Below are 16699 nucleotides of genomic sequence, written 5' to 3'. Positions count from 1 at the left end.
CCAACAATTCCCCTCAAGCTCCATTTCAATACAAAAAAGTTCATATGCTGAGTGTCTGAACTCTCCTTGTGGCTTTTTGATTTTCCTCATACTCAACTGGGTGCTTCTGCCTGAGGGGCAAAATTAGTTAGGTTTAGTTGTGTTTTCTTGTTTTGTTGTTACAGGCTTCTTTCATATTTTACAATTAACATGGTTTATTGTACATCTGATATTTTGTAAACAAACCAACCAAACACTAACCAAACAAATCACTTCACATTTGGAGCAAATTCTTCTAACTCAAAGCCACTTTTCAATGTATTTGTCGCTGAGCCTGACTCACATAATGAACATACACCATATTACACTTAACAGCATGACATCATTATGTAAACAAGTCAGAATAACTCTATTATCACTATATTTTTAAAAATAGTTTAAAAAATATTATCAATATTGTCACAAAGATACAATATGGCACAGCCCTACTATATAGTGTTTGTGTGTAAGTGTTTGTATGAGAAAGAAAGGGAGAGAGAGAAAGAGAATCAAGAAAATATTGAGGAGCGAAGGGGGGGAGAGGGACAGAAGGGAGGGAGAAGAGTGAGAGGAGTGAGAAGGAAAGAGAATGACTGTGTGCTGTGAGATTCGGTGTCTGTTAGAGTGCGACATGAGTGATAGTGGTAATAAATGTATTAAAAATGACATATTCGATCGAGTCTCTGCGCTGAGACCTTCAAATATCAGTCTGAATGGAGTCTGTGCGATGTAACATTTCAACAAAGGGCTTTAATGACTGTCAGTGTAGATGAAATGATTGCATAAATCTTTAAATTTGACCATGAAATATACACAACAATATTGACCTCAGTCACAGAGAGCAAACAGAATGAAGAAAGACCCTAGAACAATACTGAACCAGATTTCAGGCCCAGTGGTCATGCCAACATTACACTGTGTGCCTGGACTACAGCCATTGACCTAATGTTCTATAGCCGAACATGAAAGTGTTACTGTGTGAATAGAGACACCTGCATTACCGCTTCACTGAGATAAGATTGAGTTTAGTGTTGGTGTGTCCAGTATCCAAAGCCAGAACACATTCCAGAGGCATGTCTGTGGGCATCTGTGAATCCCCTGCTGTTATCAGAGATGCATGCTTTGGGCTGAGTGGGCTGCCGGACAAGAGGCATGAAACTCTCACATACTTTATGGGCCAAATATGAACCTCAAAGGTACTGACACACAAAGTAAATCAATGACATAACCCCCTTCTCTTTGAATAGAGTGGCTTTAGAGAACAAGTTTTTGGGCGTTTTTGACCCACTTCTCTCCCCTTTATGCTTATTGCCATTTCTACCCACCTGCTAGGTCTCCCCATCATACAGTGCTACTAAGCTGGGAGGGTAAAGGCCAGCACATGCCTCCTCTGAAACATGTGAAGCACTAATTCTGAAAGTGCCCATTACAGAAATATCACTTAACAGTTCAACTCGCTTGGAGAAGAACACTACATGTCAGAAAGAACCCTCCTAGCCATCCAGAGAAGTGTTCATAACCAGGGATAAATCCCCCTCAGATAGGGCCAGTGTTATGTGGTGTGTTTAAATGTTCATATTTAAACATTTTCAGTTGAAAACTAAACATATACACACCAATCAGCCATAACTTTAAAATGTATCAGATGTACTTACCATGTAGGCACACTTTGCAGTTCTGTGGTTACACAATGTAGTCCAACTCTTGCTCTGCATGTGTAGTTTGTGGTGGTAGTAGTGTTTTAGTGTGTGTTGTGCTGGTATGAGTGGATCAGCCAACTATGCAACGGCTGTCTATGCAGGCCCACAGTCTAATTGTACAACTACTGTAGGGAACTTGTATGTTAAATAGAGAGGATAAACTGAATGAATGAGGTGCTGATTTTATAATTGTGGCTGTTTAGTTTAGTTTATATACCAAATAATGTAAAGCATGTACAGGGTGGGCCATTTATATGGATACACCTTAATAAAATGGGAATGGTTGGTGATATTAACTTCCTATTTGTGGAAAAACAATGTTGTGCTTGGTTTTAACATAACTTTATTCTGTCATAAGTTATTTACAAGTTTCTGACCACTTATAAAATGTGTTCAAAGTGCTGCCCATTGTGTTGGATTGTCAATGCAACCCTCTTGTCCAACTCTTCACAGACTGACAGCAACACCGCAGGAGAAATGCTAGCACAGGTTTCCAGTATCCGTAGATTCAGGTGCTGACCATTTTTTTTCTTGTGAATTTCCCAATAAGTTTGAAAAAACAAAAGTTGGATCCAAAATGGCCGACTTCAAAATGCCACCATGGTCACCACCCATCTTGAAAATTTTTCCCCCTCCCATATACAAATGTGTCACAAACAGGAAGTTAATATCACCAACCATTCCCATTTTATTAAGGTGTATCCATATGAATGCAATGAATACCAACATGTGTTTTTGGCCCGTGGGAGGAAACCAGAGCACCCGGAGGAAACCCACATGGACACAGGGAGAACACACCAAACTCCTCACCCAGAGCAAGACTCAACCCACAACTTCCAGGTCCCTCAAAAGCTGTATTAAAAAAACATAATTTAAACCACCTTCCCAAGTGTAACTTCCATCTTGATTCCACTTTATCCTCTTGACCTAATACCATTCATTCCAGCAACTACACATCCCCTGTGTTCTGACTCTGTTTGACATACTCCAAATTTGATCACTTTCTTATGTTGTTCTAACACACCAAAAGACAGATATCATGCAATGCACATATCAAAAATGCATCATGCATATATTAAAATCATGCATGTGCATGCTTGGCATCGCAGTAAGTACAGAAACCCCCTCCTTAATGAAGAACAATACTCAGAATGATCAGAATTATATTCATACTGGCACTTTTTTTAAAGATTGACAATGGTCCAATGATTTGATTTTCGCAATATTTCAAACCAAAATTTGTTTTATGTAAAACATATATTATAAAAATGACTGAAAGTGTTTGGCTCAAATTCTTCCACTGAGCTTTTGCAATACTGTATTATACTGTATTATTAAAGAGTTACACTGGTATTTCTTGGTATTTAACACTGCTTTAAGTTAACTTTGTTTTGTTATTCATATTTTTGTTAATTTTACATCTTCTGTTATACATCTTGTTAATTAACAAGGCTTTTTTAAAGCTGTGATCAGTCTATGTAAGGATCATTTAGCTAACTAAATGTGACTAACAATTATCTCAGGAAGGCACATTTCATTTTATTGTTCGCATACATTTATAATGTTATGCAAATCTTACTTTGTACATTGAACAAGTGCTGGATTAGGAACCCATACCTTATATCTACAATCACTGTCCATTTCTTCAGCTCCACTGACCATACAGGAGCACTTTATAATTTTACAATTACAGAATGTAGTCTTGTAACCTGTTTCTCTGTATAATGGCTTATACCGATTTCACCCTGTTCGTCAATAGTCAGATCCCACAATGGAGCACAATTTGTGTGCTGCAGCGACACTGACACTGTTGGTGTGTTAGTGTGTTTTTGTGTGGTACAAGTGGAAGAGACACAGCAGTGCTACTTGAGTTTGTAATAATGTTGATCTTCCTGTTTTGTATATATGTGTATCAAAGTTTAAAGTTTCTTTATTTGTCTCCCAAGGGAGAATCTTTTGTTGGACAGAGGGCACGCTGCACTAAACAGATAAACCTCAACCACAACACGTAAACAGAACCATATCATTACTGTGCATTGAAAATTTAAAGTGTATTACCTTTTTGTACATTTATACAACCCCCCAACCTCCATACAACAAGAATACAGTCAAACATCATTGTTATTTAGCATCTTAACTGAGTGGTATAAGAGTGTGTTTGTACCTATTGTGCCTGCACAAACGAACCCTGTATCTCCTGTTTGAATTCATGAGTTGATACTCAAGATACAGCACACGTGTAATGTCCGATACAATATTCATAGCCTGCCTGTATATAGCCTGCTCCAACAACAGGGATGCCCATAATTTTCCCTGCTTTCTTGACCAGGCTGATTGAGTCTTTGATTGAACTTAGATTGCCAAACCAACACGTAATGCTGCATCTTAGATCTGACTCAATGGCTGCTCTGTAGAAATGTATATATGTACATGTATAACATCGGATATCAGCATAGACCCAGAATTCCATATCGGTAATATTCCCAACCCTCCTTCAAAACACATTCTCAGCTTTATTTTGTAACAAACAGCCTGTGGTTGTGGTGTATCCTCCTGTTTGTGAAGTAAGCCACTGTTTTGTATCACTGTGTGAACGTAACAGAAGGAATGCTGTTAGCCAGCACGGCAGTTGCTTTTCCCCCAACTCAGAATAATAAATCTTTTAATTTATTAAATATATATCTTAGGCTGTTATTTATGTATTATGGAACACATCGCATGAAAGGAGTTCAGTTGTTCTCAGAGGGCTTGTGTGAACTCTGCTTGATGCCCTCAAACCTGTCTCGCATCCACTTATTTTTCTCTCGGATTTCTTACTGCATGTGACTTTTCAAGACTAGTCTGGAAAGCATCTTTTACAAAATAATAATTAAAAAATGAATAAATAAAATAAATAAATAATTCCTAATTTCTACTACTACTTTTTCATGTATTTAGATCTGGACATGAGTCAGCATTGTAAGAGCTTGCAGTGAGAAATTCAGAGATGAGAGTAGCAGAAATGGCCTCCTTGAATCAGAGCTGTAATTACACATCCTGCCAGAGAGCACACCTTGAGCAAGACAGATGGTCCATTGATTTTAGTGTTTGAAAAGCCGTCGTCTATCTCTATTATACACATTTCCCTGGTTCATTTATTAAATCCTCAGAATAATGGGACGTTCCAGTCATGTTTACACTTCTGTGTTACCTAACCATGAGGAAAATACATGCCATAAATCAATAGACACTCTACATTTCTAAATTTGCAACATAGTGTAAACATTTTACAAAAACGTTTCTAAACATTTTACGTTAGGAATGAGTCAGCTTAATCAGAATATAAATAGGCCTATATTGTTAAGCACATGAGTGCAGCAGAACTGTGCTTACCCTGTGCTACAACAGCTGACAGGTCTCCCCATCACCAGCCAACCACAGAAACAGAGCTCTCCATGGTGCTGAAGAATTTACCAGTCACTTTGATATTCAAACAATCCTGCAGACAGCATACCCTGATTTCTTAGATTACAGCCATAGTCACATTTCAAGGAAGTCTATAAGGAGACCTGGATTTAACTCAGTAACTGCATTTTTAAGTGCATGTATAACCTTACTTGTGTATTTTAATCCCCTGTGCATGCTCAGCAACTCAAATGGTAACAGGGGAACTTCCTGGGTAACAGGAGCTTATTTCAATGCCATAATCATTAAACAGTGACAAATGTACTCACAGTGTGTGCTCTGCAGTCCTAAAATATTTACCAGTAAAGATGCTTTATATTAATAAGAAAAGCATGCCAAGAATGATGAATTTTCATAGTGTTCTGTGCTGTGGCGAGTTTACTCACAAGCCGCTAAGCAATGGTAGATAAATAAAATATATAAATACGTTTTCTCTCTGGAATGCTGAATTCTGTTTGACTGACATTTACAAACCTGCATAAAGTGTAAAGTTTCACTAAAAAATACCAAACAACATCTCAAGGGAAGGTCGTTTCAAGGCTCGCCTCTCATAAATCAATAGCCCTGACAATTGTGGGACCCCTCCAAGTCCCTTGCACATTTCCTGGTTGCAGTCTACACCAACACATCCCACTGCTGTTTAAACAACAAAAAGCATTCATGAATCAGTAAATCTACTGTAGCATTTGTGTTGAAGAACGCAATATGCACTTCACTGAACAGACCCTTCTAAACAGAAAACACACTGAAACTTAGGGAGCGGTCACATAAAAAAAATGGGAAAACATTCAAGGACAAGGGATTAATAAACAACTCCCAAACCACTGTACTCATACACAAGACCACAACAAACAACCACAATCATAACACACTACCTTAACAATAACAAAGAACAGCATTAACACTATACCTGTACATTCAATTGCACATACTGTATTTCTATTTTAGTGAGGTCTTTCCATGTGCCTCTGTATGGATTTATATAAATGTGGCTATGTTCTTCACAACTATGAGCCTTGATAAAAACACATATCTAAATCTAATATGCTTATATTTAATTACATTGAATTTAATGTGCAAATGTGTGTCACCCTGCAAAGGTCTGGCTTCCACTCGCCATGTGTATAGTGATATGGGGTAGGGCAACTTTAAAGATTCATACGTATTGCATTTTCTAGCCATCTGTTTGAAATTTCAATCTTTTGAAAGTGTCTGTTACGACACAAGCAATTCTGAAATGTGTTTTTCCCACTTGCACACTCAAGTCAAAATACAACCACCCAGTTTTAAATTCTTAGCATTATTGAGTACAATTTTCAAAATAATTTATTAAAATGCAAGGCAGCTGCAGAGCAGCTGTGTGGGGAACAGGCTACTCAGAGACAGCAGGAAAAACCTGTTTCAGTAAAGAGATCTGCTGTGTGTTTCTAAATAGGGAACCTAATATCAGTGTAATGTGTACTTATTCAATCATCCAAGTACAAATAATAATAACCCCCAAAAATGTATCTGTCAAAGTGGCACCTGACTGAAATCAGGGCCGAAAAGATAATCATTTTTAAATTTAAATCTTGATTTCAAAGAGAACGTTTTTCAAAATGCAGGAGTAAAATATTATAAGTTAAATATACCCTACTTTATAAAGCATTATTTCTATACAATTTGAATTAGACCAATTAGAGGCAACTGAACACTCTGCTGTGTATATAAACACAACTGAACGACAGTCTTTAGCACTCCACATTCTTCTTTGTCTTCTTGGTTATACGAAATGGTCGGCAGGGTATTCCATACAGCAGGGTTTTATATTTTTAGTTTAGCCAGATAACTGAAGTCTCAATGTGTCCAGGATGAAATAAACCGAGGGACATTTCTATTGGACTGTCCTCAACACTTGTCTGAAGTTATCTCGCTAACTGATTAACCCACAAAGCAGAATTAATGAGCTAGCAATTTATGGTAAATAATTGCTAAATAAATCACAATCACAATATTCGCCAGAAATATGCGATTTGATATTTTCTTCAAATCGATCAGCCCTTGTATTGAAGACTTTGCAGAACACCTTGTTATTAATCCAACAATAAACATCAGAAACCAAAATATCAGCTTTGTACTTTTCTAATGATAAAAAGTTTTTTTATTTATTACATTTGCACCAGTTAATTCCCTATAAGCTTAATATATTGATGTTTTGTCTCCAAGATGCCAAGCATTGGCTAGAATGTTATAAAGCCTCCCAGCATTGTGCTGTCTGTGCATTCCCTGGAAGGATGCAGTGCTGTCCGATATGTTTGGGAAGAGCCAGCATAGCATCTGGGATCCAGAACAAATCCTCCAACATCAGTACCTGACCTCCCTAATGTGTTTGTGGTTGAAACAGAAAAATGTTCCAACATATAAAGCCTTTCCAGAAGATGGAATGGCAGGCAAACTCTTTCTTCAATCTCCCCATTTCAGATTTTGTGGGATTAGTAGGTCTCTGTAAAGCTTTAGACATTTAAGTGAACATTTTCACATGGAGCTGATGTACACATTTCAGTCGAGTGCATCTAATGCATGGCTGAGTGTGTGTTCTGACGTGTGTCCAGCTGTTTGGGTGAGTTGGACTGAAGGAGAGGGCCACAGATGGACTGCTGCTTTTCACCCCAGCATGAGCCACTTGCTCCATCATTTCCATAGCCAGAGTAGTTAAAGGCAACATGAAAGAGCTGAGCAGCCCCATGCCTGCTAGGCTACAGGAGTAGAGATGAGTGTGCAGTGTGAGGAAAATGCCTCATCAGGACACAAGGCTAGAAAGGTCTAAGAGGAAAATGTTATAATATAAAACAGCAACTTACAGGTGTGAGTATGTGTGTGTATATATTTTTTTATATCTTTAAAATATATTCAGCACATCTTGAAAGCTGCCATATTGGACCAAGTGCAAGTTTTTTTTTTTGGGACAGTGGTCATGTAGCATATCATAGAAAACCACAATTGTCTCAGAAACCAACTGCTGCAATCAGATTTGCAATATATTTTTTGGTTAGTTATCAACTCAGAAAGTTAAAAACTTTTGTTGTACATTACATGCTTTTGTTTTATGTTACAACTTACAGGACATACAAAGCCTACTGCTAATTTCCAGATACCAGATAACACACAACACCCTCAAAGGTCTTGTGGAGTCCATGCCTCAAATGGTAAGTGTTGTTTGAGCAGCATGACAGGGATCTCCACAATATTAGCCAGGTGATCAAAATGCTGTGGCTGGTTTACAGTGAATTCCATTTAATTGGTGTCTCCTAATTGATCACAAGACAGAGTGTGGCGACAAAGCCATATCCAAGTGTTTAGTTGGGGTGAACACATACACAATACAGTATCTGGTTGCCTCTGATTGGTCCAACTCTGTTTACTATTCACTCATTTCCTGTAGCTGCTTCATCCTGATCAGGATTGCGATGGGTCTAGAGCCTTCCAACATCAAAACTTGGAGGTCATCACAAAAGAGGAGTGGCCCTATATCCAGTGTAGATGCCAAAATCCGTTTGCCATTATAAGAACTGTTTGAGGACTATGGCAACAAAATTAGTCTTTGCTACTGATTACTGAGGAAGGGTGTGAATAACTTTGAACATGTTTGAACATTTGGAGATACTGCGTCTAATTCTATCTACACATACATTACCATGCAAATGTTTAGGCACCTGAGAAAATGAAATCTATATAGCTATGTAAGGTTTTTTAACAGTATAAACATTAGCCAAAATGGTTCTTTGTGGGACCAAAAGTGGTTTTTCTATTGCATTAAATCAAGTGTGTAGCTGATTAAACAAACCCATATGATCAAAGAGAATATCTGGAACCAAACTTGTTGTTCAAACTAGCTCACAACACATCTACTTTAGATTTAGATTTTTAGAAAAACAATCCTTTAAGACTGTATTTATGGTTTTGAATTTATTGTACTGTACTTATATATATTATACAAGCACCACACTTATTGCATCAAATTTTATTAAGTCTTTCCACAGTACTATACATTTATATACATATGAATAAATCTTTTTCGATTTTGTATAACGTAAGTTTAACTAACCATCTACACAGTCCTTCCAGAGTGTATATTTTTTGCACAACACTACGTTACTACTCTGTAATAGTAATTGACATAATCTAATATATAATTATAGTAATCACACTAACTGCACATAACACATTTATATACAGAATAATCTCACCTGCACCATTTTGTAATTTTGCACTACTTAATCTACCTTACTAGTAGTTACTGAAATGCATTCTGTTGCTCTGCACTGGTGCAGCGTGCAATGGCTTCAAAAATACTTATCTATGTATCTAAGTGTCTTTAGGACTTCTCTGTGTTATTTAAAGAGACACATGCAGCCGAGTCACACAGCGCTTTCTACACAGTGCTGTTCTGAACTGTTAGAAAAATAATGTCCAAACAAAAATAAGGTTTCAAACTGCTCTGTCTAATAAATGAATGATCAATTCTGTGGGTTCTATATCACAGCAGATTGCGTGAAACAGTATGATGAATGCAGGAAGGCTATTATTTGTTGGTATAACAAAGACACAGAGGCCTCCATATACCCTCTCCAATAACTGATTCATGAGGGAGAAAAAATATATTAAGGAATGTAACATAAACTATTTAATATGTGCTTAAGCTAATTAGGCAAAATGAAAAGGGATTAGCAGAGATGGTGCTTTCTGCTGGAGTTCCAGAAGGTGCCTTATCTCTGCCAGACAGCTTGGAGCATGCCAGCGATGCCAGGAGTCAGATAGACAGATTACTCACGCAGATAGTTGCTCTCTGACCACTCCTGATGACCAGACTGAACTGCCTCAGCCAAATCTGAGCACTGCTTTGGCAGCAAATTTAATCACAAAGCTCAGACAGCCAAGTCACCCAAGTGAGTAGAAATTGCTGTTAAGTAATCATAACTTAATTATTCCTGGTTCTGAAATAATTTGAGATATTAATTCTCCACAGTATGTGAAAACAAAAACTGGGTTTCTGATCTCATTTAAGACATTAAGTACATGAGAAATATTACAATAATACAATGCATGTGATCTGTATTTCACCATAAAGGAAATGAACCTGATTCACCAGCGCTGGAACACAATACACCAATATAACCAAGTGGTAAATGCTAAAACAATAGATTTTAGCATTTTAAAGAACCCCTTCAATGACAATCAGGTTTTATAGTTTGTTAGCATGCCTCTGCAGTGTTGCTAATACACTAGATGTATCAAGAGTGAAGCAGTAAGCAGAAAACCCCCACGGCTGAGCATTTCTGTATTGTAGCTGCAGTGTTCCAAAGGCAGTCACAAATGAATTAAGACAGCCAGGACTTCTTACCTCAAACCTAAGGAACCAATCCCATCAGCTTGTGTAAAAGGGGGAAAACTATTTCCATATCATTACCCCAATATGGGATAAATACCAGAGGCCATAGAGTGGAAGAAAAGATTTGCTGGAACTCTGGAGCTTTGGGTTTCCAATTTAAAAACGTTTGGCTGAATTACTCTGACATTATCACATTCCATTGTGCAGAATAAAGTCACTACAAAAAAACAAGAAGCCGAGATTTGTGTTTTTGATGAGCAGATTTGAAAGTGAGCTTGTAAGAGTGAGCTGTAGGAGCAGGGGTCTATTTGCATATTTGCAGATCCATGCATACTGAATGATGCTACATCTCATTCCCCTTTAAAGCATTAAGTAATTTTTTTTTGGGATGTAGCTTTTATTGAATGTAATTCCTAAAAACAGGTGAGATTTTAGAGCTTTAATCCACTGGTTCCCAAAGTGCAGAGGGCAGGTACAGAGATATTTGGTGGTGAGGCACAACAAGGCAAATGCATGTCACTTCTAATAATTACATTGTAAAGTGAATTTTTGACTATTTTGTTTGGCTCAAGGGCGGCACGGTGGCGCAGTGTCGCAGTCACACAGCTCCAGGGACCTGGAGGTTGTGGGTTCTATTCCAGCTCCGGGTGACTGTCTGTGACGAGTTGGTGTGTTCTCCCCGTGTCCGTGTGGGTTTCCTCCGGGTGCTCCGGTTTCCTCCCACAGTCCAAAAACACACGTTGGTAGGTGGATTGGCGACTCAAAAGTGTCCGAGTGTGTGTGTGTGTGTGTTGCCCTGTGAAGGACTGGCGCCCCCTCCAGGGTGTATTCCTGCCTTGCACCCAATGATTCCAGGTAGGCTCTGGACCCACCGTGACCCTGAACTGGATAAGCGGTTACAGATAATGAATGAATGTTTGGCTCAATAAGATGTTGCTGTTTTGTCTCAAAAAATTGAGACATGTACATGTGTGCTGGAGTGGGGAAGCTCAAAAATATTCTCCTCTACGAAAGGGAGTGTTGGGCACTGCTGAAAAAGTTTGGGAACCGCTGGTGTCATCAAGGACCAGAGGGGGGTTTTAATATGAGGAATTTGTTTTGGCCAAAAGTACACAATACATGCCCTGCATTCATTCATTCATTCATTCCTAGATAAAACAGGCTTTCAGAATTCATCTAATTTAACACACAACTGTAAACTCTACTGCTGCAAAGGATCTCCATATCCAAAGTGTTGCTATAGGTGTATAAAGCCTTCCAACATTGGGCTCTGGAAGAATGGAACTGAGGTTTGTGATCCAGAATGACCTAATCTCTAATGCTCTTGTGGCTGTGTGCAATCAAATTCCAACGGCAATCTTCCAGCTGGTAGTGTAATGCCTTCTCAACATAACAAATTATGTTACCGCAACAAAGGCAAGAGGAACTCCCTGATTCTAAAAACTTTTCAGCTAGATCTACATCCTGATCAATGTACCATACAGCAACAAATCATTTGAACCCTTATTAACCCCAGGAAATTATCCATGAGCTCTTTATGTCTCAAATTTCTGACCACAGGAGCATAATGTACTGGACGATCCTGTTAAATATAAACATGATGCACTGCTCTTCTCTGCTGAGTGCATAAATACTGCTATTCAATCTAATTATTCTGTAGTTAAAAATTAAACATTCACTACAAAATCAGTGGGGACTATTGATTTCCAATGCCTCCTAATGTGTTAGGTCAGGCGGATGTCTATAAGAGCTGGTAATAAGCTGCCATTGTGTTAACAATACTGGGGCTTAATATCCTCAAGAATTAGTAGCATTTAGAAGTTTAGAAGTTGTCCAGCAATCTTGCAATGACATGTAACACTGTATCTACATCTATTTCTAACTAAGCCTAAAACACTCATGAAATCTTAGCTGTAAGTTAACAATTTTGAAAAATATTTGAGCAATTAAACAACATAAGGGGCAGCCATGGCCTGGTGATTTGGGAACTGGGTGTGTAACCAGAAGGTTGCCGGTTCGATCCCCAAAGCCGACAGGTCATGACTGAAGTTCCCTTGAGCCGTGGCTGCCCACCACTCACTGCCCACCATGTGTGCTCACTGCCCCCTAGTGTCCACTAGTGTGTGTAAATGTCTGTTACACTGCTCAGATGGGGTTAAATGCAGAGAACAAATTCTAATTTTGACAAGAAACAATTATGGAACAAGCCATAATTGGCCAAGCCACAAGATCCACTTTCTTGTTTCCTAGCTGCTGAAATTTAGCATAGCTCTCAATAACTCTCAATGCTCCCACACTACCAAAGAACCGGTTCAAGCTCAAATAAACAACCTTTACTCTCATCATGTAGCCTAAGAATGGCAAAGGGCTTAGAAGCAATAGCTTATATGCCTATCTGCCATAACATTAAAACCACCTCTGTATTTCTACACACGTGGACCAACAAGAAATGTTTATCTAATACAGAGGCCAGAAAGTGGACAGTGTTTAAAATCTAGCAGCACTGATGTGTCTGATCCACTTGTATCAGCACAACACACCCGACCACCATGTTACTGTCAGTGGAGCTGACAACACTATACCAACACTGTGGTGGTCCTGACCATTGAGGAACAGGATGAAATGAGGCTAATAATGGATACAGAGCAAGTGATGAACTAAACTAATTGCAGAACTACACATTGCACCAGATCAGTGTAGTTGATATAATGAACAGTGCATGTAGAAACAAGGAGGACATTTAAATGTTATAAATTCAGGACCCTTAATTAAGCAGTAATCTTTCACAGAGTTTTTGAGCATGAATATTATGAGAATACAGACATACTGACATTAATTACAATTTGTTGGGGCTAGAACACCACTGCAGTGCTTTAATATAGGCATGTAATTGTTTAATAAATGAGGTACTAATTAAAGCCTACATATTCATACAAGAGCTGAAGAGAAATTTCCATCTTCCAGCACATTCAGAGGAGTAGTAGACCTCAATTGTGATTAGCATTTACTTAGAGATCGCTGCTAGGAGGAATGAGCCATCACTGTCAAGATAAGTGCATCTGTTTAGAGAAGGCGTCGCTGTAGAGAGATCCATGAAGGACAGATAAAACATCTGGCTTTCATGGAGAGAACATTTCCCCCTGAATTACCTCTGTACCTGACAGGGAAAATGGGATAGCTTATTCTCGCTCACTCGCCACTGAATGAAATAAAAGCCTTGAACGTGGTCAGTGAAGACATGAATAGGCTCATATGAGCTTCTGCAAGGTGTGGGGTTACCTCTGCGCACGTGCCGACGGACGACTGAATAACAATATGGCATTTATTACCTCATGCTTATAATCAGATAGAACTATTTCAGTTTTCTTCCACTGGATTCTATAGCAACTCTGTGCTGGTTTAAAAAATTATACTAAATCATTTTAGTAAACTGCTGTAAAACCCAGTTTGAGAGAATTCATTTTATTTTTATTATGAAACATTTTGTGATCACTTTCAGGTTAATTAAAGTGACAGTCCATACGATTTGAGAATATGGGGATTTAGAGACCTTTCTGGTAATATCTGTAATTGCTAAGAGCCTGTGAAAGATTTATTTTTTTTAAACATGGGTGCAGTCTCCTTTCAGAGCCGATTAAACTGATGTTTAGTCTGACAGAGCTCGGTCTATAGGAAATTACTCTCTTCAGTAATATTCCATGTTTTTTTGGCTTAGGTTACAACAAAAAGTGTTGGTTCCTCTATTAAAGACTGTGCGTGGGCCAGAAAATCTCCCTCAAAAAACCTACCCGACCACTTTGTTTTTAGAAACAGAGTGAGTGAAATACATCAGACATTACAGAAATGGTCATACAGGCACACGGACACCATTTATTATAATGTATTTTCTCCTCCACATTCAGAAATACTACTGCTGATAATTAACGTGAAACATTTTTATGGACTGCCAATTTAAGAAATTAAAGCACCTGAATGAGAAATAATATGGTGGCAACAACCTGTTTATGGATTTTTAATCTTATTGATTTGTTGTTGTTTTTTTAGTGGTTTAAAGGAGTGCACTCTCATAACAGAATTGAATGAATGCTCCATTATGGGATAAAACTTTAGACAAATTCAAATCCAGGCGAAAACATTTTGACAGCGTAAACGGACATTTTCATATTATTTTAAAATGCTTAAATGTTAAAAATCGAGGTAACGTTTAGTTCCGAAACACAGTTAATAACCACTGAAAATCTGCCTGTACCTGGTAAATGAAGAGAAGTCTCATTGATTTGAATGGTCCCTTTTGAAAGACAAAGTGTTTAAGCCACCAAAATATGAGTATTAATATTTTAATTGATAATAAATATTAATATTATTTTATATAAATGAAGGATTGAAATAACAGTTTATGAAAAGATGACTTAATTTATCATTGACTTTTAGAGTGAATTGCTTAAACCTCATCTGTAATATATTATGCAATAAATTCATGCATATGTGGTAAACTAATATGTGGATCAGTCCGAGGACACTGTTTTGGGAAATGTTGACGTGAGCTTTCATCTTTCTATTTGGACAGAAATGAATCCTGTATCATTGGATTAAACTATGGGAGTTTTACAGCATAAGCCTAAACGTGCCCGTTAATCTGAGCCTGTTTTACAGTAACTTATTTAAGATTTTAAAATAGCAGAACTCTTAATCAACCATCTCCATATCTGTCACCAAAAACTCAGTGACAAAAACTTTTCTGTTATGAGCCAATACATATCTATACAATAAAAACAACCTCAATCTGTATAACTAAGTTAGACATTCCTTAAAAGAGGACTTCCAGGAATATATTATTAATCAATACTAAACCTTTTACCTGAAATGTACAGAATATGACACATGTATACGTCAAATACTTAAAGAACAGGTACAGAAAAGAAGATGACATAACCAGCTTACAACTGAAAGCAACATTTCTTCGAGTACGGGTGTTTAAACGTGGGTTTATAAAGGTTAAAAGTTTATATGGGTTTTTATTCTTTCTCAACTGGTATGGCAAAACTTAACATAGAAAAAATCTACAGACTGAGTTGGGAATTTCATAAACTCGTGGACCCTCTACAGTCAGGCAGAGCAGGCACAGCTGGCGAAGCCACACAAGCATCAATAAACGCGCGTTATTTTCCCCACCCGTATTCGCACATTCCCCGCCCTCCTCTATAAGGATTGGCTCGTTGTTTGTACACTACGGCTTAACTCGTTGACTCAAAGTGAAGACGAACTACTAGCCAATCCTGGCGCATGTATTTCATACAATTAGCCAATCAATGCGCGCGGAGGCGGGTCTTGACGGAAAATGGGTGGAAATAAAACAACCGCCGCTGCCGTGCAGTAACAGACAAGCGTGTTTTTTCACAGGCGACTTTAGAGCAACTTTTCGCACATAACCGCCCGACATTTGTGAGAAAAGGACGCAGTCTAATCCTCAAATCATCTCGAGCATCATGCGATGGAGCACAGATATGAACGTTTTAAACAAGTTTGGGGTTTATTAAAGAAAATGTAACCCTCTTACCTGCAGATGGCCCTGGTACATATTGAGGTGGTTGAAGGACCCCTTGTTAATGGACGCCAGTCAGCTACAGCGGCATAAGAAGCTCATTCGTGTAAAGAAGTGTCCAGAAAGTAAGTAATCTGGGGGAGAATGGTGTAAACGTATAAAGTGTCCCTCGCTCTCTTTCTGTTTCTCCTTACTCACCCAAACAGCTCTCAGTCCCAGTCTGATAAACAAAAGTGCTCTCGAGGTTAGTTTAGAACAGGGGTCTCTCTCCCGGCTCGTTAAAACCGGCCGCTGTCCCGCCTCATGGCTGAGCTCTAGTGTTTCTCTCGGCTCTCCTCCTGCTCCTGGAGGAGTTGCTGCTGTGGCTCCGGAGCTCATTCGCTCTCCTTTATCAGCGGATTTCACTTCTCTCCACCTGCTTTCTGACAAGCCCCGCCTCCAAGAGCCACCATTGGCTGGTAGTTCAGGCTTGAACCTGGTGTGTGTGTGTGTGTGTGTGTGTATGTATAAATAAACAATTATTGTTATTACAGTTGGTTTACACAGATGGGGATGTATCCTCCAGCAATTCGGGTTGCATAAGCAATGATAATGATAAGCAAATTATAATTATTATCATGACAACGA

The 16699-nt window shown here is 38.4% G+C and overlaps 1 protein-coding gene across 1 annotated transcript in view; it reads right to left on the bottom strand.

The window, feature by feature from the left end:
- pex5la (peroxisomal biogenesis factor 5-like a) overlaps positions 1-16403 on the bottom strand; it is a 116272-nt gene extending 99869 nt beyond the window's left edge. The window contains exon 1 of the mRNA XM_066663883.1: positions 16088-16403. Coding sequence (XP_066519980.1) covers positions 16088-16108 — 21 coding nt within the window. The 5' untranslated portion in view covers positions 16109-16403. The remainder of the gene's footprint in view (positions 1-16087) is intronic.
- Between the last annotated feature and the right edge of the window lie 296 nt (positions 16404-16699).

Source organism: Hoplias malabaricus, chromosome 3 (genome assembly GCF_029633855.1).
Source record: "Hoplias malabaricus isolate fHopMal1 chromosome 3, fHopMal1.hap1, whole genome shotgun sequence".
In the NCBI taxonomy this organism is placed as follows: Eukaryota; Metazoa; Chordata; class Actinopteri; order Characiformes; family Erythrinidae; genus Hoplias; species Hoplias malabaricus.
This window is presented reverse-complemented; position numbering and strand designations above follow the sequence as displayed.